Consider the following 23,832-nt stretch of genomic DNA (forward strand, 5'->3'; position numbering starts at 1 on the left):
CATGCTGTAAAATTCATTACAGCTGTAAAAAGAAAAAGTAACTTTTTTTTAAGAACTTCCGGTTTATTTTTGAAAATTGGATACTCAGTTGTTATCTATAGCAGCTATAATTGAATACTCTATTGTTATCTGTAAGCTAACAGCTTTGATAAATTTATTTAATACATAGAATTACTTTACATTGTGTTAATAGCTGCTTAAATTACGTTGGAGATAAGCTGTCTTTATTATATCATAATTTGGTCTGGGGCACTTCCATAAAACAGCAATTATAGTCTATAATCCGCCTTAAGGCTTTATATTTAAACTCTTAGAAAATAATCTAATCGTAATTAAATGGTCGTAAAAACAGAGTTTCGATCGATAAAAAGGGAATTTTGTGAAGAGTTAAATTTGAGTATGAAACTCCTTCTTTGTAGAAGTTGTTCTTATCATTGAAGAAGAAATAAAAAACATATAGGATACTTTGATCCCAGGACTATTTGTTTGATCCCAGGACTATTTGTTTGATCCCAGGACTATTTGTTTACAGTGTACTGGAAAGCATCACGCTTAGAAAGTGTTATGCAACAATGTGGTTAACCGACATTATCTTATGAGTTAAGCATCTAGCTTGTTGGGTACACTTCTAACTTGAAGCAAATAAAAATGTTTTTATTTTCTGATTGCTTAAAAATATCAACAATTAAAATTCTTTATTTTCTATAAAGCGCTAAACTTTAACGCGAGCTATCTCAAAACAATGCTGATGCGAATTAACTATATTGTTGTATAACACCATACATAAATAAGCAACAATCATTTTTTTGTTTATTTATAATTGTTAACTATTTGTTCTTCGCAGTAGAAATTTATTACTTCTCCGCAGAGATTAATAAAAATCAAACAGACTCGTAAACTGTGAGATTACTTCGTTGCTGTTTTCTAAAGTTTTTATGTGGGATTTTTGCCATGTAGGATATTTATTCAGTTTTATTAATAAACCGCATTACAAACAGGAACGAAAAAATGTCCGTCAAATCAGGTGAAATTTTTTTTTTTTTTGTCTTTCTTGATATACGCGCTTTCTACATATTACATTTGATCCATTAAAGTAAATTTTTGATGAAAAGTTGTGAATTGTCCAGGGTACAAAATTTTTCGAAGCAATTTCTCATTAAGGATAGCTTTAAGAAACTTGATCTTGTAAGAATATATTTTACAAACGAAAGTAAAAAATGCAAACCACTATTTAACCGAATTGCGGCACTCTTAGCGTAGAAAAGCGATAAAACGCAAATTCACCGGGATGAATTTACGTTTTATCGCATTTCTACGCGAGACTTTAATTGCACGCTTTGAATTGGGTATAGTTAAATGACAAAATATATGAAAATAAAGACGCGCATCGCAACAACGAGTTCCCTGATTTAGCAGTGCTACTTATCGACCGAAAACAATCTTGCTAAGAATAAAAATCACATATTCATCAGTGTTACGAATACTTCACTAATATTGATGCGTAGAAATTACGCGCTTAACTAGTTCGTAATTCTGCTAAATGTGTTCGAGCCCTGTTAGAAATAGCTATTTCGTATTTTGAATGCTAATTGAATTACTATATTTTACATCGCTATTTGTTTAATACGCGATTAATTTAAGTGAATGAGGTAAATCTGAAACCATAAATCTCTTAGTACCACGCCACATTCCTCATGGATTACATCCCAACGGTTTTACGTAAATAAATCGTCGACTAAAACAAGTTTTTCCACGGAAAAATTAAGGTTAACCTTTATGAATTTCACTGAATGCAAAGTTGTACATGTGTTTATAGACGAACTTAATATTTTCAGATGAGGTTAAATTTTCCATTAAAAAAATGGGTTAAGAAATTATTTGTAATTTTTTTATTTTAATTGAAAAAACACATTTGTTTGAAACATAAAAAAAAAGTTTTTTTTAGCATAAACGTAAAAAAATTTTCATTTCTAATTAGCACTAAAAAAAAACTGCATATATTTAAAGACGAGTGCCAAATCAATATTTGAAGCAGCCACCTTGGGCAACAGACTCCAACGTTATTTTCGGCATTTGATTAACTTCATACTTTCAGAATATCGGGCCAAACTCTCTCCAACTCTTAAGAGGCTCCACGGACCTTATCATATTTGGTACCATTTTGAAATCCATATATGACGAAATGCTCTCGATCGGCTTTAGATCATGGAAAGATCTAAATTTTAAACCAGTCTTAGACTGACAACGCCGTATGAGTTGTAGCTCCGTCTTGCTAGAATTTCTAAACTTTGTTTCAAACATAAAAAAGTTCAGCAGACGGCAAAAGCTCATTTTCAAGGACACATTTTGCAACGTTCATTGCCCCTATTTGGAAAATGCAACCCCAGATAGGTCAGCCTCCTCCTCCTTTATATACCTTGGTATAACAAATCGGTCCACATATCATCTGGAACTCAATCTTTTTACCATAACTATTGATCTTCGATTGAAGGCTTCAAAATTTAATTAATCGCTAAAGATGATTTTGCACCACTTGTCTAGGGTCTAATGAAATCTTTCTTTGCATCACTTTTTGCCTTTTGAGCCTATGATCCGTGACATTGAACAATGACTTTTGAGCCTTTTGGTCCGTGACATTGAACAATGACTTTTGAGCCTTTTGATCCGTGACATTGAACAATGACTTTTGAACCTTTTGATCCGTGACGTTGAACAATGACTTTTGAGCCTTTTGATCCGTGACATTGAACAATGACTTTTGAGCCTTTTGATCCGTGACATTGAACAATGACTTTTGCGCCTTTTGATCCGTGACATTGAACAATGACTTTCTTGCTACCTTTATATGAAATGATTTCTTTTTTATCTAAAATCCTTTTAACTCACTTTTCTTATGCTTTTTCTTATTTCTGCGAAAATTACCAACTTTTTACCAACTAAAATAACTTTTAAAGCAAATTATCAAAAAGTTTGACAATTTTTTGCATGTAGGTCTTATTTAAAATAAAGTTTAGAAGATCAAATTTTCAGAATTCCAATCTGGAAAGGTTTTTGCGGAATTTTTGTTTTCCGCTTTCGTCTTTAAACACACTATATACGCACATTTGTTTCATCTCATACTAATTAACACTTGTTAAAATTCAACTATTTTTAAAAGAATTAAAAAATAAAAGTAGTATATAGAGATAGGTGATAAAAAACTCTAATAAGACTAGCTTAAAATGGGCATTTTTTATGTTCCGTTTTTGTTTAAATTTAAAAAAAAAACACTTATCTGTGTAAAAATTATAATGCGTCTATAACTATATATGCACAACTGTATATGTTAGTGTGACTCTTGATTAGAGTCGGATTTAGATAAAGAGAGATCCTGGACTAATTTACTTGTAAAGCCTTTCCGACTCCAATTTTTTCATTTTTAAATTACACGACGTAATCAAATATTTCTAAAAATGTAGAACATGATGGAGGTGAATTTATTAGTTAAATTTGGTTATAAAATGATCAAATTAAGAAAGAGGTAAGTTTATCTAGCAACGCCAATAGCAACCGTTTATTTGAGAATATTTTAAAATTGCCACCTCAAGAGTCAAGAGTCGATATACATTATAGTATACTCATAGCAGTACTCTGAGATTTGTCTCATCAAGAATTACTAAAAAAATTTGTGGTCAAAAGCAAAACAGTGATAAAAGCTTAAATGATATTATTTAGAAAAGAGATCCAAAGGATATACATAGTACTGTGAATAAGTTTTAACCTACCACGATTTTATAATTCTTTTGATTTAATCGTAAAAATATGAAGAACTTATGAAGAAAAAAAAAATCAGGTTTGCAGACACATATTACAAACAAAAATATTTAGAAATAGTTTAGTAAAATATGATACAAAAAGAAAAAAATAGTTTATACTTTGTATGTTCGCCTTTTGCATTGATCACACAAGCGAATCTCCTGGGAATTGATTCATATAAATTTGTAATGAAGTTTTGTGGTATATTGGCCCACTCTTTTTAATATTCGAAAACATTCTTCGACATTTTTGGGGTTATAATCAGTCTTTTTTTTATCCAAATAATCCCAAACATGTTCAATAATGTTCAAATCTGGACTTTGAGGAGGCCAGTTCATTACTTCGAGAACTCCCTCCTCACACATGTCCTGTAAACATTTTTGGCCACTCGGGAACAATGTTTGGGATCATTGTCTTGCTGTAGAATGAAATTATTACCAATTAGTCTCATTCCAGATGGTATTGCATGATATCTTAAAATTTCTATATATTGTTTTCCTGTCAATTTGCCATCAATTCTGATTAAATCACCTACTCCAGATGATAAAATGCAACCCCAAACTAAAACAGAGCCTCCCCCATGCTTGACTGTTGGATGTAGACAATCAGGGCGATAATCCTCAAGAGATCGCGTGTTTTTAAATTTTTTTATAATTTATTTAATGGCTGTCCTTGAATATTTTATCTTTTGGACAATTTGTCATTTAGAATAACCTTTTTCATGAAGGACAATAATTTTTTTACGTTTCAGTTGTGGAATTTTACCCATTTTACCACTTTAATAACAATAAACATAATAATACTTAAAGTAAAATAAGTTTTGCTCTTAGAAAAACAAAAAATAGTATTAAACACACAATATCTATGAAATATCTTTGTAAACTGTACTATCATCTAATATGAAGCCTTCACAGCAATAAATAAACAAAAATGCAAGAGCAAACTAAAAACAAATGAGCTGATACAAATTGGGTTCAGATCAGCATATAATAAAAATAAACACGTTATATATCTAAATACAAAAATCTATTTAAAATTTTGATAGATATTGCTTTTTTTTTGTTAAAATAGTGTTTAGTATTGTTTGAAGTTAGACATTATTTTATATAAAAAAATAATCGGAAGCTATTATTTAAAATATTTTAAAAAAACATGAGTTTTAATTAGTGGGCTAAAACTCATTCACAGTACTGTATGAGGGTAAAAGGTCTTTAGAACGATCAATAACTTTTTCAGTGCTATCAATTCGGAGAGGACCAACTGATCAAGTAATTATCGTTTGCTTTATGTTGCCTTTAATTGACAAAGGTCTTATTAAGAAATAAAGTTGTTTTTGCGATATCCAAATATTCCATCAGCAACACCTTTAATCTCACAGAAGAACTGCCGATTCCAAAAGCACCTGATTTCAATTGAGTTCAATGAGAAAGAAACTTAGTAAGCTTTATGAATGAAGCCTTTCATAATCTGGATTATTTGCAATTCTCATCTGCTAAACCGCACATCATAACTGTTTTTTTGTTGGCTCCACAGATCAGTTAGATTATTTAGGATTATGAGTTTCTTTATCTGTTGCATAGAAAGGAGGCTGCGTGAATAACATTCATATCCGTGACATCAAATTTTTCGTAAATAATAAACCAACAAATTAAAAGTAGCAGAAAAGCTTATCCAAGCCAACAAATATTGTTTGTAACATGTCCTTAAAAGCTTCGACAATTTGATGGAAAAAATGTAGAAGATATCAAGGTAAATGGAGCCGTAAACTTTCCGTTTGAATGAAGAGCAAACGAACAAATGTAATATATTTGAATTCAGTATGTGAATTTAATGAGAAATGGCTTTTTTTTTCTGAAACTTTTTCTTAAACTTTGTTATATTCGAATTTAGCATTTGAACTTTAGTGAGAAATGGCTTCTTTTTTAATTGTTTAATGAACGACTTTCTACAAATCTTCAAAAAGTTGAAAAATTCTAAAACAATGAAATTATTCATCAAGCAAATATTTGCGCTATGACATCTGAAATTTTTAACTTTTTTTTTTGTTAAAGATTTCAGATGCCATGACGTTCACGATGTTTATGTAAATCAAATTCTAACAATCGATAAGTTTGTGGAAAAATTATAAGAATAATTTACATATGGTTTATCCCATTTTATTATTCATCCGAAGACAATCGAAGGACCAGGATGTGTTGTGGAATCCCTGATTTCAAGGAGAAAATATGAAACTTATTTTCACTCAGTTCAGCAGCGATTGACGTTTAGCGCTCACGTACATAAAACAAACAAGTAAAAAAAAATATTTTGTCAAAATTTTCATAGAGGGCTTTAGAAATTTTCATAGAGGGCTTTAGAAATCGCTTCTTTCGTTTTTGATAAAGCGATATTCTCTTCGCAATTACCAAATATTTTAAATATTTGGTGATTTTAATGATAATTCACGAATTATTATCTAAAAACCACAAGTTTATGACAGGAAAGAAATCTTTATTTCTAAGTATAGAAATTATTCCGATTACCATTATCGACTATCGGATTGGTAACATTAGACTTCTGTTATTCGATGGCCATCGGACAAACTAAAAACTATCGGACTAAGTAAAAACTATCGGGCTAAAAACAACTCAGGCTTCAACAATCGGACAGTCCAACTTTTGTAAAGTAAATGTCCATATTTCGAAAGCTGCTTATTTCAAGCTTTCGCAGTTTAGAACAAAACTTTAAGTCCCCGGAATTTTCCTTATAATCTCTTAGAAGTTATACCGCTTATTTTGAACCGCGTTATTTCGATCATTTCCATTTTTCGAACATTTTTTACAGTCCCATAGCAAAAATGTCATCCTTAAACTTAAACTTTTGAGGAAAAATTAAAAATGAAGTTAGAATTTTGATTTAATACCGATCTTTTCTGACGATTAAAGAAATTGGAAAGTCTCGATTAAAGAAATTTCAAAAATGCTAACAAGTTTACAATATATATATATATATATATATATATATATGTAAATTATAGAAGATCGGGCTTAGACTAATTGACCCGTTTTTTTTTTGAGCTATTGGACTATCGGAATATTGATTAACGGACCGGTGAACTTGGAAAATGATCGGACTATCGGGTGTTGGATTTTAAAAAACTATCAGTTGCCCAGCTCTGTTAAATGATTTTTAACTGAATTCCACACAAAGTTTCTTTTAAAAAATTTTTTTTTCAAAAATCACTTTAGTAAGGTTAAAACAGCCTCCATAGTCAAGAACCCTAGCCCCCCCCCCCCCCTCTAAACATCAAAATTGTTTTGACATGTCCGAGTACTTAATCAAAACATACCATGCAAACTCACAAACTCTGGTTATGTCGAGATTCAGTGCAGTTGGTGGTCGTGGTCCCATCATTTTCCACTATTGCTTTAAGAGCACTATCAAGGTCTTTTATCATTACTAGAAATATCGAGTAACGTTTTATTATTTTTAAAATATGTAAATTTTCCATAATCGAAGTAAAATCCGTAATTGTTATATAAAAATTGTAAGACCCTATGCCAGTTATTTTTGTTATACTTTTATTACTTTACAACTTTCAAATTTTACTTAATTCGCTTGAAATGATGCCGTAATTTCTATTTGATATTAAATAATCTTATGCGGTTTAACACGGAAATAAATATCATAAGATACCATGCGGAACAAATGTGATCGTATATTTCAGCCTTAGTTATCCCACGATAGTACTTCACATTCTAAAATCACCATATTTAGGAACTGAACAGTTCACATGGCATGTTTAAAATTCACATTAAAAAGAATTATTTAAAAAACAAACTCTTCACTTGTTAAACATCTGTCTTAGGCTATGAAAGAAAGTTTGGTAAAAGGAACTGATTAAATTTTACCCATACAACACGTGCACTTAGAAAAAGCATAAGATCGGTTACCATGGTATTATAAAGCAGTTACTGACATCTTACAGTTTGATAAATAATACCTAAACGAAGTTTTGTCAGGATGATAAATTTAGAAGAGTCTACATCGTTGCATGGTAAGCATAAGTACATGCACTGAGGGCTTTGCATTCCCAAACATTAAATAAAAGAATTAAAATTCGTATTTTTATAAAAAGTTTGTTTTTATTTTTAACTTTTTTTTTTTTTACATTTTATCTAAATTTAATTCATGAGTCAGAAGTTTTTTTTTTTTTTCATTTAAACACCTTTTTTTGATTTTACAAAATACATTCTCAAAACTACCAAAAACACTTTTATGATCAATACATAAGCTACTAGTTTAAAGAATCAAAGTAAGTTTAGAGATTAAGAAAAATGACATGGAAAGAATACCAATTTCAACAGCCTCCCTGAAAAGATGTAAGATAAATTTAACTCCCCAGTGTTTTAGAAATTTTGTTATAATAATATAATTTGTAGAAGTTATATTAACTGCAATACTATTTTTTTTTTTTTTTTTAATTTTTAGAAGATGAAAGTGAGTATTCATTAGATGATGCCATTGAACATTTTGGATTTGGATTTTATCAGCTGCGACTTACATTTGTTGTTGGTTTGTCATGGGTATTTGTATTTCCAATTGATTAATTTCAAATTAAAACTTATATAGTTATATAAATTTTATGTTATTAAGTTATAATTTGTTTAATCTAAGAAAAAAATTAATAAATAAAAGTGTTTATAATATTTTGTTTTTTGACTATTGCGGAATTTTTTCCATCCTATATATATCTACTTTTTTTTTTAAGCACTATATTTTTTAGAATGAATATTACCAAATGTGTCAACATTACACAAATGGTTACTAAAAGTAACCATTTGTGTAATGTTGACACATTTAGAAAAGTTCTTTATTTATTTTATTTAAATAAATGCAAATGTGTAGCATATAAGAAGTGGTTATTTCTTAGTTCTTCTTGTTTTACTTAAAATTTTTATTTCATGCAAATGATAAGTAAACATATAAAAACATAAAGAAAGACCCATGTATGCATGCATATAGATAATCTCCTTTAAAAATAATGAATCCTTGTATACAATCATAAAATCATATTACAGGTTGATTTATACTGGCTTTTACATTCTGGAATATTTTTGCAAGATTGAATAATGAAACAAATTAATTTTATGTTAAAGGAAATAAATTTTGTGCTGTCTATAAAATATATATCTTCATCCATACTTTATATTATCTCTATTATATTATTTATATTATTTTATTTTTTAACAAATGCATGCGATTTTTATATTTTAAGATGGCAGATGCAATGGAAATGATGGTTCTTTCTATTCTAGCTCCAATATTGTTGTGTGAATGGAATCTTCAAAAGTATCAGGAAGCACTTATAACTACTGTATGTGAATTTTTAAAATATTTAATGCAAAGTATCATTTTATTAAATGATGGAACAAGCATGGATGCAACAAGCATCTATGAAGAGGAAAATGTTATTTTATAGGCTCAATTTTATTTAGGTAGTTTTTGTTGGTATTGGTTTTGGGTCTATATTTTGGGGTCTAGTAGGTGATATGTATGGAAGATCAAAGGTAGTTAATCTTTCTATCTATTTCTTTACTTTTTTAAATTTTGCATCTAAGTTTTTTTGAACTTGCTTAAGTAAAAAGAGTTAAAAATTAAATTAAGAAAAAAAAAGAAAAAAACAAAAAAAAAGTTTAATGATTTTTCAACAAATTAAAAGTTTTAACTTTGTTACTTTTTTTTAACATGATCTTATGTTATTTCTACAAATGTTAGGTTGTCATTTCTACTATGTTAGGTTGCTTTAGCGTGGTAAATTTTTAACATTAAAAAAATATTAATAACTTTTAATGTTTACAAGGAGCCTATATTTGTCTAGATTTGTATGAGACCTTCTGCATCATTTTTGCAGAGTAATTTTATTTAGAATTTTTGTGAATTTTTCTGTAAGAGTTCAGAGGTGAGAGTAGGATAAGATAAATGTAAAGGTGGCACTCAAAATAAAAAGGATTTGTGTAAAGGTAACACTCAGAGTATAGAGGTTTTATATAAAGGTAGCAGACAAAATATAGAGGCTTTGTATAAAGGTAACACCTAAAGTATAGAGGCTTTGTAGATTATACTTTCTATAATGACTGTCAGTACTGATCTTCAAATAAATTTAAACAAATTCCTCATTAGGAACTGAAAATAATATTGTGTATTTTTATTGCAAGATAAAGACATCTTTAGGCTTCAGTATTTTGGAGTCTGTTGTTAAAAGTGAGCTTACTAGCTAATTTGTTAAATAAACAAATTTAATCAAAAATGTACCCTTCTGAAACATCAGCAAAAAAAGAATTTTATGAGCTATCCTTTTGATTTGATAAATATGTTGAGAAACTTCACTAAAATCTTTTGTTTTTATAGAAATAGTGAATTTGTTTTGTACAGATTTTTACTTATGTTTTTTTAACTGTAAAGTTTTTATTTAGTCAGACTATGAGCTTATCAAAATATATATCAATCATGTTATTGTACTGCAGAACTGAATGTGTTGATTAGAATAAATTCATTTTGTTAGTAAATTTAGCTCTCAGTTAACCTCTTTTTTAATTTAGAGTTTGTTTGCTAGTGTAGTCATTGTTTTTTTATTTGGACTGGGAACTTCTGTATCCCCCAATTATGTTGGTATTTTGATTATGAGATTTATTGTTGGCTTTGGTGTTGGTGGAGTACCTCAAGCGTATGTATAGTTTTGTTTTGCTGCTATTTTTATTGTCACTTGATTATTAATTTGCTTTTCAGTAAAAAATTAAACTTTTCTTTAAATTTCAATTTAATTTAGGGTCACAATTGCGACTGAGATACTTCCTAAAAGAAACCGAGGAAAATCTGTTGTTTTTTTGTCGGTATATTTTTATTTGTAATTTTTAGTTATCATACTTCTCCGAAAAATGCAATCACTATCAGTTTTTACAAAATTTGAATTTATTAATTTTTGTAACAATGATAAGTACTGTCAACTGGGATGACTTTGTTCACTATTTGTAATTTTGTTTCTCTACAAATTATTTTTTTGTTCACTTACAAATAATAGATTAGAAAAAACTACATTAAGCAATAGTTTAAAAAAAGAACTGAGGACAGTAACAAAAGAAATATTTTTCAGGGAAACAAAAACACAAATAGTGGACAGTAAGTGTAAAATTTTGTCCATATATATATCTATATATATCTATATATCTATATATCTATATATCTTTATATCTTTATATCTTTATATCTTTATATCTTTATATCTTTATATCTTTATATATATATATATATATATATGTTTAAAAGTAATATAATTATATATAAGAAAAGCTAGACTGTTATTACTTTTAGTTTTTTTGGGCATGTGGGTCTGTACTTGCAGTTGTTTTAGCAATAGCTTCAGTTAATTCCATGGGTTGGAGATGGTACCTTGCATTTGTTACAATTCCAATGTTACTATTTATAGTTGTGGGGATGTTTGTAAGTTTATTTTAGTAAAAATCTTTAAACAATTTCTTTCAAATGTGTTTTAATTAGTTGTCCTATTTTTGATTTCTTAGTTTTTTAGTAAGTTCCCTGATGTATTCATATTAGCAACTTTTTTTAAAAATTTCATTCTTTAGTTTGAATGAGCATTAAAGAAAATGTTTAATTTATACATCATTCATTATTTTAGTGGTTGCCTGAATCACCAAGATACTTAATTGTTTCAAATCGTTATACAGATACTTTAAAATTGCTCAAACAGATAGCCAAGTGCAATAGGAGAGACTTACCTTCTGGAAACTTGAGGAGAGTGATGCATAATGTGAGTATGATTATGATTTAGTATAATATTTCTGTAGCAATAGTTTTATTTGAACAAAAAATTCATATCAAACATCTGAACTTTTAAAAAAGAACTCCTATAAAAAGAATTATAAAAAGGAATGAAAAAATATATAATATGTGTGTGTTGGTGTTTTGATATTAGGGGTTTTTTATTTTTTAATTTAAAATCTAGTTCAAATTAAGTACTGATATTTTTATATTTAGCATGTTTAAAATGTCTTTAAATTTGCATGACTTAAGTTGTTTTTTTTTAAAATGTATTCATGTAAAAAACAGATGGTTACCAATGATGTATGAAACACAAAACTACCTGTTTTCACCAATAGATTAAACGTGTTTAAAAATGTTGTAGTAATATATTGTTGATATTTTTTTTCCATACTTGATGAAAGTTTTGGATAACTTAACATTACCATTTAGAAATGGCCATTTCTACATGGTAATATTAAGTTATCCAAAACTTTCATCAAGTATGGAACAACATTTTTATGAATTTTCTATAACATTTTATAAGAGCAAAAAAGAGGTTACTTTTAAAATTGCATAAGCTATATAACAGTACCAATTTTGGAAATGAGTGTTAACAGTTTAGAAATAGAAGCAGAGTACCAAGCTCTTGAGATGTGCTAGCCCTAATTTGGAATGTAAGGCTTACAAATTTGAAACTTAAAAGTACCTTCACAGAAAAAAATGATCATAAATTTTTATAAAGACAGTGTATTATCAAATATATGATGAGTAGTGTTTTAAACATAAGATCAAAGTTGTGCCTAAAAAACATGAGCAGTATTTTCCTGATGCTTTTTGAAAAAAGCAAATAAAATTTATGAAAATGTTGTTTTAAGTACAAGCTAGTTTTAGTAGAGCTTTGTTTTAAAAGTTAAGATGCTGAAATAAGATTTTGTTGTTCATGTTAATGCAGTGGCAGTAATACAAAAAAAAAATGACGGGAAGTTGTGACCTAGTTGTAAAAGGCAATCTAAGTTTGTACAGAAGTCAGACAACAGTGTTCTTTTTTTTTTTCAAAACATTTTTCTATTGATATTTTCTGGTGTCATTTCTCTTGGTCACAGTCATTTGAATCCTAGTTTCTTATTTTAGATAAAACGAGGCAACGTGTTTGATTTGTTTTCATCAAGTTGGCGTAGGACAACAGTAATATTGCTGATAATCTGGTTTGGTTTATTTTTTATTTATCCATAGTACTGTGTTATATATAGTATTTTCCTGAGTATTGCTTTTATATCCTATAGCTAAGTGAATTATATTTGTATCTATTGATTTACCTAATTTAAGGTTTACATCACCTTTCGCTTATTATGGAATTGTTTTACTAACCACTGAAGTCTTCCAAACTAAAGTTAATGCATGTAACCCACATATTACTAGTTAGTGTTTTTTCTTTATTTAGTTAATAGCAAACAAAAAGGTTTCTACCTCAAAAATTTATGTATATTTATGTTTGTGTTTACATAAATATATATACATATATGTAAATATATAATATATATTCTACATATATATATATATATATATATATATATATATATATATATATATATATATATATATATATATATTAGGGTGGTCCTTATTCATTACAAAAAAAATTTTCTTCAGTTTTCTGACGGGGCACCCCCTTCAATGGTTGACGTTTATGAAAAAATAATTGTACTGAAAATTTTATTTGAAAAAAATACATTTTAGGGGTCTCTACCGCAGAGTTTATATCTATAAAAGTGCCCACAGAAGGCTCATATGCTCAGTATTCTACAATATGAATGGTTAGGACAAATATGATCACAGAGCACAACATTGCTTTATTGAAGCACATTTAAACAACTGTTACAGTGTTACATATTGTAATTATTATTGTCCTTCTGTGTTGAGACTGTCAAAGTGACAAAAACCGTCTAGTTAGTCCATTGCCAGGGTATTCTTCGCTCGATCAGGAAATTGCTGGCGGTACTTCTTTACAATTAAAAGAAGGCACTGTTTCTGCTCCTCATCGTTTGTGTGCAGCTTGTTGTATTCGTCCATTAAGGCAACTCCATGTTCTGCTATGTCATTCACAACTCTCATACTACTGACAGTGTTCTTCGCCAACTGATAGTCAGCATCTGCAGACCAGAGCTTCACATCTTTGTTGAGGAAAGTTGACGGTAGACCAGTGATGGTGAAGAATCTACGACTGCTCTCGGTGACAAAGTCTTCCAAGTTCTTGGAGCTCACCAGCGTAGGATCAACAGTTATCCTCTTCAAAGGATATTCTGCACCCGGTGCTTGCAGGGCACTGACCATCAGACGTTTAGTGTCATCGGAGACTTCGTCATCAAAGAAAGCCAATGCAATCAGTTCTTCTGACAAGTACCACAAATGTCCTAAAATTTTCTTCATTGCGATCTGAGAGACTGCTTGATTCTGTGCCTTGTATTTGTCGATCTCCTTGATAAGCTCGAGATCAACACGAGGCGAAGATGGCACTGACGGCGCTCTAAACCAGGCCTTGACATACAGAGTCACTGTGAAAAGACACACGTCTGCTATTCCCTTCTCTTCTTTTATCCATATTTTCAATGAATAAATAGCCCTGGCCATCCATCTGGCTCGATGCAGTCCTGCCGGAGCTTTGAATGAGCATCCTTTAGATGGAATGCCTCCCAGAAACATTATTGTCAGCTCTAGCAGTTCGCGATAATCATCACGAGGCTGAAACTGTTGCAGTTGGTTTTCAGCAAATGCAATAATTTCATTTGCAACACTGGAAACGGCACTGTGCACGATGTCATTCGAACTAGATGCCTGAAAATTTGACCGGTCAATGATTTCCCAACTGCTTTGAAACCTTTTAAAAATCATAATGTCTGGACCCTTTGAAGGGCCAAGAGAAAGAGTAACCGTTGCCTCTAAGACTATTTCTAAAATGTGATGACGGCAAGCAAACCAGAGCAAATCTTTATCAAACTTCTGCTCCAGTAGGATGCAAGCACCATTTCTTGGACCTACAGTAACATCATAAACAGCTGTTGCTGCAGCTTCTCCAGTTCCAGATGGCAGCTTCGGTACACAAAGAAGTTGGTCAACTCCTAGTCCAGACACGAGGATTGGGAGCCGGTCCACAATTTTTTTGCTACTGATATCTTCCAGCAATTTTCCATCCCAGTGTATTGTTAATGGAACTGTTGGCTTGAATTCTGCTTTCAAGTTCTCTGCCATTCTCTGCCTACATTTCATCCTTTCTCTTCGAATGGACGATCGATTGATATTAAACTCTGCTGGGTCATGACCAAGGTGCTGCAGTGCTGGAGTCAGGACTAGTGCAGCATTTCTATCACTGACCTTTGCCATATCCAGACATACTAACTTGTCATTCAGTATTTTGTGTGTGCCACGTTTACGTTTAGTTCTCTTTGAAGTTGTGGTTGATGATGGCTCACCAAATGCTTCATTATCATTACCAGACTCCTGTTCGCTTTCGGAATTCTGAAGAATAGCTTTCTCCTCTCTGGCCACTCTGTCCTGTTCTTCTCTCTCTTTTCTTCTCTTGAAGTTTTCTTCTCTACTGTGAACATCTCTTTCTCTTTTGGCCATGGCTTTGTCAACACTTCCCATCTTACCACGTCGTCCCGCCTCACGCTGAGCTAACAGGAACTCCCTGTCCTCCTGCATGCTAATCACCTTCATGGCGTCCGCATGAGCAATGTCAAAAAGACTCTCTAAGCCATCCTTCCATTCTTCTTCCTTCTTCAGTAGACTTTCAGAGCGCTTTGCTTTATTTTCCTTATTTTTCTTCAGTTTGTCATATTCATGGAACAGACATTCAACTTTTTCAACAACGTGTTTCTTCAACCGTGTCGGGATGCGGGCTTTAGCCCACACTTCAAGAACGTCATTAGTTGTTGAATGTGATGCTTCACAAACGGTCTGTTTGGTGGCCTCTTTGTAATAGAAGAAAAGTGCCATGACTTCCTTCTTTGACAGTAACTTTGTAGAGCTGAGAATTTCAGACATTGGCCTATCAGCCACAACTCAGTTTCTCGTCTTGTAGTTGGTTTCGAAGTCCTACAGCAAGCATTGGCCATCTCCCTTAAAATAATAAATTTTATTTGTTACCATCCAATTTAATTATTCAAATTATATGTAATTTCTAACAAAAACTTATAGAGCTCAGAAAACTAACTGAAAAAATTTATGTTATGCAATATAAATAAACAACAATGACATATGAAAACTCTGACAAGGTCTAAAACCAATAAATAAAATACACAATTATGTGCATAAATGAAAAGTCAAGTTCAATACTATGGCACTTTGATATTAATTAACAATTTAAAATGGACTTAGCACAGCGAATCGGTCATTCTGTCTGTTTTATAATAATTCATTGTTAAATCAATATAAATTGGCAAATTAATATTTAAGCAAAAATAAACAAAGAAAACACTCACTTTTGATCCAGTATCCACTAGGTCAGTTGGTACGGAAGTTTCCCTGAGAGAGTCAGTAGTCACTAATTCAGATTCATCAAATATTATTGTTATATTGAGTGTCTGTCAGTGTCTGATTACAAATGGCTGACAGCTGGTGAAATGCATTGTGGATAATTTAACAATAAATAAGTAACATATTGATAAATTATGCAGGTGGTATAGTGTGCAGTGAAAGAGTTCACCAGCATAACAACTAGTGACATGCAGCCACAGAACCCCACATGATACTTAACTATTATATATGTGGTAGGGACCTCTAAATGTTTTCAGATTTAGCTGATTTTTTTTTGTGAATTTTTTATGCATGCATATAAACAAAATTCAAGGGTGCCCTGTACAAAAATCAAACTTTGAAAATTAAGGACCACCCTAAAAATCAAACTTTGAAAATTAAGGACCACCCTATATATATATATATATATATATATATATATATATATATATATATATATATATATATATATATATATATATATATATATATATATATATATATATATATATATATATATATATATATATATATATATATAGTCTTATGCATATATTGAAAATACAGCAATGCACAGTGTCACGAAATGACTTTTAATTCGAACCTCTTGTCCCGAGAAAACCCTTTGGAGGTTTGAGAGTACACATGTGTAGAATAACACTAGAGTTGGTTTTGAAATCTTTCATCATCGTCCGAGCAAGAAAAATCAGTTTAAAGTTTTTAATTTTATTGCTCAGAATAAAAATTTTACAAAAAAATAATTTCTTTAAAAAAATCTTGTTCTCTATTATAACATATAAATTTCTTCAACATATAATGTGTTTGCAACTCTAAACAAAGCAAAACCAAAAAAAATACATACAAACTATTCTTGAAAGACAAACAGTTTTCTACTTTCAGCTTTGAAATTCAAGCTGTGAAAAACATTAATGATTCTAGATACTTATACAAAATTATTCTACTCAATTGATTAAGAAGCAAGCCTTTATTAAACTCTTACATAGCATATGTAATTAATAACTGTAAATGTCTCTTCCACAAATAGAAATCAAAATAAATGTTTACTGTTATACTCGATCAAACAGTTTCGAAGAATCCTGGGATAATCCCGATGGATGGCTGGCCTCTTGAAACGTTGCCAATGAAGACTGAAGTTGTGGTGAAGTGACTCTGTGGCTTGCTCAGAAAAGATGCCCAGAGAGTGGTTGTGGCGATCAATAAACTTTGTCACATGGAAGAAAACAGCATGTGCTTTGGGGGTAACACTTGTGTTTGGAAGGTTGAGATAGGAAGCTTTAAACTCTTCAATAAGCTCACAGTAGTTCTGTTGGAGTGTATTCCCAAAGCAGGCATGAACAACAGCATCAAATTTGCTGAGGGTTTCAATAAATGGAAATGCCAAAAAGCAAGCATGCTTCTCTGCAAGTTGTTGAAGTGAGTCAACATTTCTCAAAAGCTTTCTACACTCATTGCCAGCAAATTGTCCTCCATGAAAAGGTTGTTGTTGAATGTTGATCATCTTTGGCCACTCATCTGCATTTTGCCAAACCTGACAGAGGTTCTTAAATAGGTGGTTCACAGCACCAATAAGAAGGTGAAGTTCCATAGGAGGAATAAAATCTAGGACAAGAGTATCATCAGAAAGTCTTATTATTGGCTGGTGAACAACATTTTGAAAGTCCCTTGCCTTTTTTGTTTGGGCACCGGCTGCTTGGAAGCCTTCAAAATCAGAACGAATGGAGCCAAATGTTCGAAGCTCACCACTGTGATGAAGATTCTTTGACTCAATGTCACACCAGGTGCAAGGGTGTGCACTAGAGTGAGATTGCAAGCCACAAATTATGTTAGCAAGCTTCATGTTGCATGACAACACAAAAGACATTCTCTCTAAACACAGTTTATCCAGGATTTGTTTGACATTGTCATAGTTTTCAGAGACATTTTCTGCAATGGCCACCAAAAGTTGACGCTTCACTCCTGAGTCTTTGAAATTTTTAAAGAGAGGTTTCTTTGATGGAGGAGAAGTATCTGGTGTTTCTAAGCTCATAATACCAAAAGAAACTTTCACGAACCCGCCTCCACCATCTATCCCCACCTTAATAAGCTGGTCTGACTGAGGGCCTCTGACTTCAGCAACAGTGTTTCTTAATGACTCCATTTCATTGCATTACACCAATAAATGTTTAGACTCTTGGCTAGTGCTTTTGGATGTATCAGTAATTTCTGAGGTGACAAAGAGGTCAGAAAGTTGCTTTCCAAGAGATTCAAACTTTTCTCTGAAATTTTTCTCCACAACACGCTGTGGAACTACTTTGTTTAGAGTTGAAGCAAGCATATTCATTCCTCTATTTGAAAGACCAATCTGGTTTTGAACTTGTACTAGATGTTGTGCAGTCAAGGTGGGTGTAGATGAAGGAAATAATTCTCTTTGTCGCGATGGACCTGCAAAAAATCACAGAAAGTTACCATTGTATCATTTCCGAAATTCATAGTGTATATTTTATTGCTATGCCCTTTGACAAAAGTTTTTTTTGTTTAAAAAGTACAGTTTTTACCTGGAGTTACTGGAAAGGGTCTTCCTACTCCTTGATTGAGACGGACAGTGCCATGGGGGGAAGGAACTTTGTTGGCAATTACAGAAACAGCCACTCTTTCTGCTGCTTTTTTGTCCTTTTCTGCAACTTCGAGTAAGTTCTGTCGTAACATTGCTTTAGTACAGACATGAGGGATGCCTCTTCCTATCAATGAAAAGCATGCTGAACATCTTTTCTCAACAATTGGCTGTTCTATAAGCTGACTGGCAGTGTTTGTTGCTCCACTTATCTGAGGGCTTCTGAATTTTGCTTTTCCCACACTACAAATCAAGCAATCACATGCTGGTTCTCTTGTTGCAGGACGGATCTTTATGTTTTGATAGTCTGGCAAGGAAAGAAGTTGGACATCTCTCCCTTCACCTTTTCTTCTGAGACTTACTCGACAGTTTTCACAGATTCCAAATTGGTACTCTTTGGTCTTCAAAGTTGATTCTTTGGCCCAAAATTTCTTGACTGCGTTTAATCATAAAATCAGTCAGCTGCCTGTTAGCTTTGTTCATACAGAGAAAACAGACAGTTTTCCTGTTGTCTTCATGAGTTTTTGCTTGGTTAGGCAATTTGAAAAATGACGCACACCTTGTTCTTTTAAAACGGTTTCTAAACTGTTTGCAGGTTTTTCCCGGAATTTTTTAGTTAATTATTTTTTTGCTAAAATATTTTGTATGTACTATTTGTAAAACAAATAACCAAAATAGACAGTTTTTTTGAGAAAGAAAAAAAAACTCTTAGTTTATTGACCTTTTTAAATAAGCATAAAATTAGAAACTTTAAACTGATTTTTCTTTCTCGGACAATGATGAAAGATTTCAAAACCAACTCTAGTGTAATTCTACACATGTGTACTCTCAAACCTCCAAAGGGTTTTCTCGGGACAAGAGGTTCGAATTAATAGTCATTTCGTGACACAGTGAAAGGATGACTACTTTGTTGGTACTTAAAGTTTTATACTGACATACCGACAATCTTCAACCAAAATACATAATGAAAAAAGCACTACAAAAGAAAACATTATAGAAAACAAAAAAACAGTTAAAAATATTGTTAAAAAAAGAATTGCTCTTATTAATGGGTTCAAATTAATCTTTACTACCAAATAATGCAAGCATGTATTTATTCATATGCCTAGACTTACTCACCAGCTCTTGTTTTTTGTTTAAAAAATTTGTGCCCCTAAAGATGGCAATTTCAGTTTTTTCATTTAAGCATAGTGTGCATCTTCTTGTGGCTGGTTGGTAAGGTTGGCATTTTCTGATTATACTCCATTTAGTTACTGGTTTAGCGTTTTTTTCTTTTATGCACCACACTTCCTTTGATAGTTCAGTGTCGTTTCTGTACCTTGCAGTATTAATTAAATGGAGTATTAATGTAATTGCTCTCACCAGAAGGCTATTGAGCACTCTTGAGTCAAGAAGTCTTTAATCATATACACACACAGAGATATATATATATATCTGTGTGTGTATATGATTTTACATATATACATATGTATATATATATATATGTATATATACATATGTATATATGTAAAATCTATATTCAATAAAATAATATTTTTTGTTTATAGAGAAGTTACAACACATTTTTTTTATCCTTCTTATTTAGTAAAATCAAAAAGGATGTGTTGATTTAATTGAATTCACATCTTATATGTTTTCAATTTTTTTTAGACAACACTGTTCTATCAAAAGATTGCATAAAACTGACAAACAAAGATTATATAGACTTTATGTGGACAAGTTTTGCAGAGTTTCCAGGTATTCATCAAGTTGTCATTTTAAAATATCCATTTATAAATAAATTCTGACTAACAAAATTTATTAACAAAATTTTATCAGAGTAGCATTTACCAAAACTGTTTCAAAGGATCTCTTTTCATTATCACATGACTAGTTCAAAAAATGTCAAGTGATTTGAATGACTGCTCAGATATTTTTTGTAATTTTGCAGTATTTTTGATTAAAGTATCTTTTTTATTTAGGAATAGTTGTAGCACTAATATTATGTGAGACAATAGGTCGCAGGTGGTCACTTGTAACACTTTTTGGCTCCTCTGGTATTGGGTTTTTATTTTTGAGCTTATGTACAACTAGGTATTTATATAAATAACTTTACCTCTTATAATTTTAATTTATGTTACCTATATTTTATAACCAAATATTGTATGTTAGAAATTCAGATTTGTACCAAATCATGGTATTCATGCTAAAATTTTTTCTAATCAGAAAGATATCTCAGCAGTTTGAAGTTACACTTTAACAATTTTTTGTTGATTTTAATGAATTTAGAACACTTAATGTGGTAGTCTTGTTTGCTGTAAGAGGACTTGTTACTGGAGCATTTCAGATTGCTTATGTTTACACTCCTGAGGTTTGATTTCATTTTATTATCTTATTCAAACATTTCATATGTTTTAGTTTTAACATTAAAAATTGTTCTTGCCACTATTATTTTAATTTTCTAATATTATTAAATCATGCAGCTAAACCAATTTCAGCCATCTTGAAAGTTTGGTATAGAAAGCCAAAGAAAGCGAGATCTTTCCACCAAAATAACATTTTTTTCTGTTCCTTAAATCTGAATGAAAGCAGCAATTTAAAAAAAAAAAGGGTCTAAATTATCTTCTCAAAAAGATTTTATCATTATTAAATTTATTAATTCTTTCATTAATTTTATGGTCAGTAGTAATTTTATTTCTCTCAGGTTCTACCTACAAATGTCCGGGGAATTGGCTTAGGGCTATGTTACATGTTCTCACGGTTAGGTGCTATGTCAACTCCATTCGTAGCTCAGGTATTAAAAGTCTCCTTATACATTGTACTTCAATCATTGTACTTATTTTTACATATGGAAAATATTATGAATGTTTTTAAAGCCAATATGTTTAACTATTTTTACAGTAAATTTAACTGTTTTTATGTTGCTAGTAAAGAAGGTACTTTTAAAATTTTTATCTTTGGATTCTTGTTGGCATAATAAGTTTGTTTTTTGAATATCACAGGATTTTTACAGTAAATATTTTCTTATTATACCAGTTTTTTTTTATAGCAGTTTTTTTATGGATGATGAAGAACTAGTGTATTACAATAAGATATATTAGCATTATATATTGTAAATAAATTTTTGTGTATAGTACATGCTTAATATTTTTTAATAATTCACCTTTTTTTTTTTTGACGGAAATCTTAAACTATACAAGATTTGCTTTAATTGTTGAAGATTTTTTAGTTTTGCTTTAATTGTAAAAAGATTTTTAAGATTTGCTTTAACTATAAAAAGGTTCTAAACCTTTTTACAATTAAAGCAAATCTTGTTTTTACTTCTCAGAAATATTTCTTCTTTATCTCCATTTCGTTTGCATCTTTTTGTTGTTATGGGTTTTTGTCTTACGTTTTATTCTCTTATCTAATGTGCTGTCAAAGACTTGCATGTGGTGTCTGGTGATCTCTCTTCTTTTTTGATGCTGTTGCAGATCAAGAAAATTGAGTTTGAGCCTTATGAACAAGGTTGATTCCTTCCATTCTTAAAAGATGCAGCGTAAATTGTGATTTACTTAAAGTCCACTTGATTCTCACTTGTTTGATGTAGAAACATGAATGAAATTTATTTATAGCTTCGAGCTATGATTATATTTTTTTACATCCTTCGTTTTCCCTTAGGAATCCAGCTTTCTTGTAATTATTACTTTGTTTGAGATTGAACAGTCTTAAATGGCTTCTCTTTACAATTGAAGTGTAAAATATTTCTATTTACTAGGTTAATATATTTTTTTTTAGGTGTTAATTCTGAAATCTTTTTACTCTGTTCTTGGTGTTTACTCAGGAGTTATAATTTTCTGTGCGATGGCTTCGTTTTTCTTAACTATTGAAACAAAAGGCAAAATGTTATTAGTAAGTTTTTTTTTTTTTTTTTTTATATATATGATCCCCTACTTTATAATTGTTACTTTGTGCGAGAAAGGAGTTTAAAAAATAGAAAAGTGTGATAGCACACTCACTTTGCTCACTCCACACAAAAGCTTTATCATAAAACAAAAAAAAATGCATTAAATAAAAATCCAAGTCGACAGTTTATTCACAAATTATGGATAAAGATGTTAAAGTTAAAAGAAAAAAAGAATTAAGGTCACGTCAAGTCAGTTAGCCTGCATTTGTGCACTTATTCGTAAAAATTAACGCACAAATGTAATTAATGTTTGTAAAGTTTTTTAGTTTGCTTTGAGCTTTGGATTGTTGAAGTTTGTTTACGTTTAAGTCGCTTGTTTTCATGTCTTGTTTTGTTTATTTTTATTTCAGAACTCAACGGGTTTCGAGATACAAATAAAACGGACAGAATATTCCAGACTTTGACAAGTATTTTCTTCCCTGTATGTATTTCTTCTTTTGCAAGAATAAGCAAAAACTACTAAAATGAAAACCAATTGCCAACTCTCAATCCATTGACTCATTGAATCTATTGGGTTGCGGGCACAGGATGTTCAAGAGACATCAAGGTAACGTCCGGACGTTGCCTTAACATCTATAAGATGTTTTTTTGAACGTTCTCTGCTTGTTGAATATAAATTCACCGAGTTCCGCTACAGACACGATAAAGCTTAAATCCTTGTAATGTTTGTTTAACTTTTTGAGCCGTTCGTTACAAAATATGTCGGAAGGGCGATTACGGAATCCGTGAAAACTTTGTAAATAAATAAAAATATTGATGAATAATTGAGAATCGAATGCATTACAAATTTTAGAATCAGGTTTTCTCTAAAGTAAAAATTTTTATCATATAAATTTGATATAAGAAACAATATTTAAATTTATTGATATTGTAACTAAATGTTTATTTGGATATATAAAGTATTAGCAATACGCCTCAAATATATAAACATGTGTGGTGTAAATGCTTAAGCTGTTACTGAAAGTGAAGCTAATGAGTTTTGAAAATGAAAAGTTGTTTCCGATTAGTTTTCCGTTCTATCAAATCTTTTAACAAACAAAATAAAAAGAGCTTAGTCGAATTTCCTCTTTCTTTCCATTTCATGTGGAAGTCACCCTTTTAAAATGTTGGTATTTGCGTTTAAGTTAAGTAATCTTACAACAGAAATGTTTTTATGTAAAATGCCTAAAATAGGTTAAATCCCAAAATC

The 23,832-nt window shown here is 30.7% G+C and overlaps 1 protein-coding gene and 1 pseudogene across 7 annotated transcripts; one reads left to right on the forward strand and one right to left on the reverse strand.

Annotated features, from left to right (window-relative positions):
• Window positions 1-874: 874 nt before the first annotated feature.
• LOC145183971 (synaptic vesicle 2-related protein-like) lies at window positions 875-23,629 on the forward strand. Of its 6 annotated transcripts, none has more exons than XM_090092905.1 (16): window positions 875-1,024; window positions 8,266-8,360; window positions 9,053-9,151; window positions 9,273-9,344; window positions 10,377-10,501; window positions 10,604-10,667; window positions 11,146-11,274; window positions 11,471-11,602; window positions 12,727-12,800; window positions 12,922-13,013; window positions 20,369-20,455; window positions 20,680-20,791; window positions 20,987-21,068; window positions 21,402-21,491; window positions 22,475-22,588; window positions 22,994-23,629. In XM_090092905.1, exons 1-16 carry the CDS (start codon window positions 1,009-1,011, stop codon window positions 23,045-23,047), a joined length of 1,437 nt encoding a protein of 478 aa, XP_089949031.1. In that variant the 5' UTR covers window positions 875-1,008; the 3' UTR covers window positions 23,048-23,629. The 6 variants fall into 6 exon arrangements, with proteins under 6 accessions (XP_089949031.1, XP_089949033.1, XP_089949030.1 ...); XM_090092907.1 differs by having other exon boundaries at window positions 884-1,024; window positions 9,093-9,151; XM_090092904.1 differs by lacking the exon at window positions 875-1,024 and adding an exon at window positions 7,481-7,831.
• On the reverse strand, window positions 15,815-19,126 carry LOC145184243 (uncharacterized; annotated as a pseudogene). Its single transcript, XR_016454161.1, has 5 exons — window positions 18,663-19,126; window positions 17,923-18,549; window positions 17,374-17,870; window positions 16,074-16,135; window positions 15,815-15,868 (listed from the first exon to the last, which is right to left on the reverse strand). The product of XR_016454161.1 is annotated as an uncharacterized LOC145184243 (transcript).
• Window positions 23,630-23,832: the final 203 nt, after the last annotated feature.

Source organism: Hydra viridissima, unplaced genomic scaffold (assembly GCF_058129835.1).
Source record: "Hydra viridissima isolate aposymbiotic clone 2 unplaced genomic scaffold, HvirCarnegie_v1 scaffold_7, whole genome shotgun sequence".
Taxonomy (NCBI): Eukaryota; Metazoa; Cnidaria; class Hydrozoa; order Anthoathecata; family Hydridae; genus Hydra; species Hydra viridissima.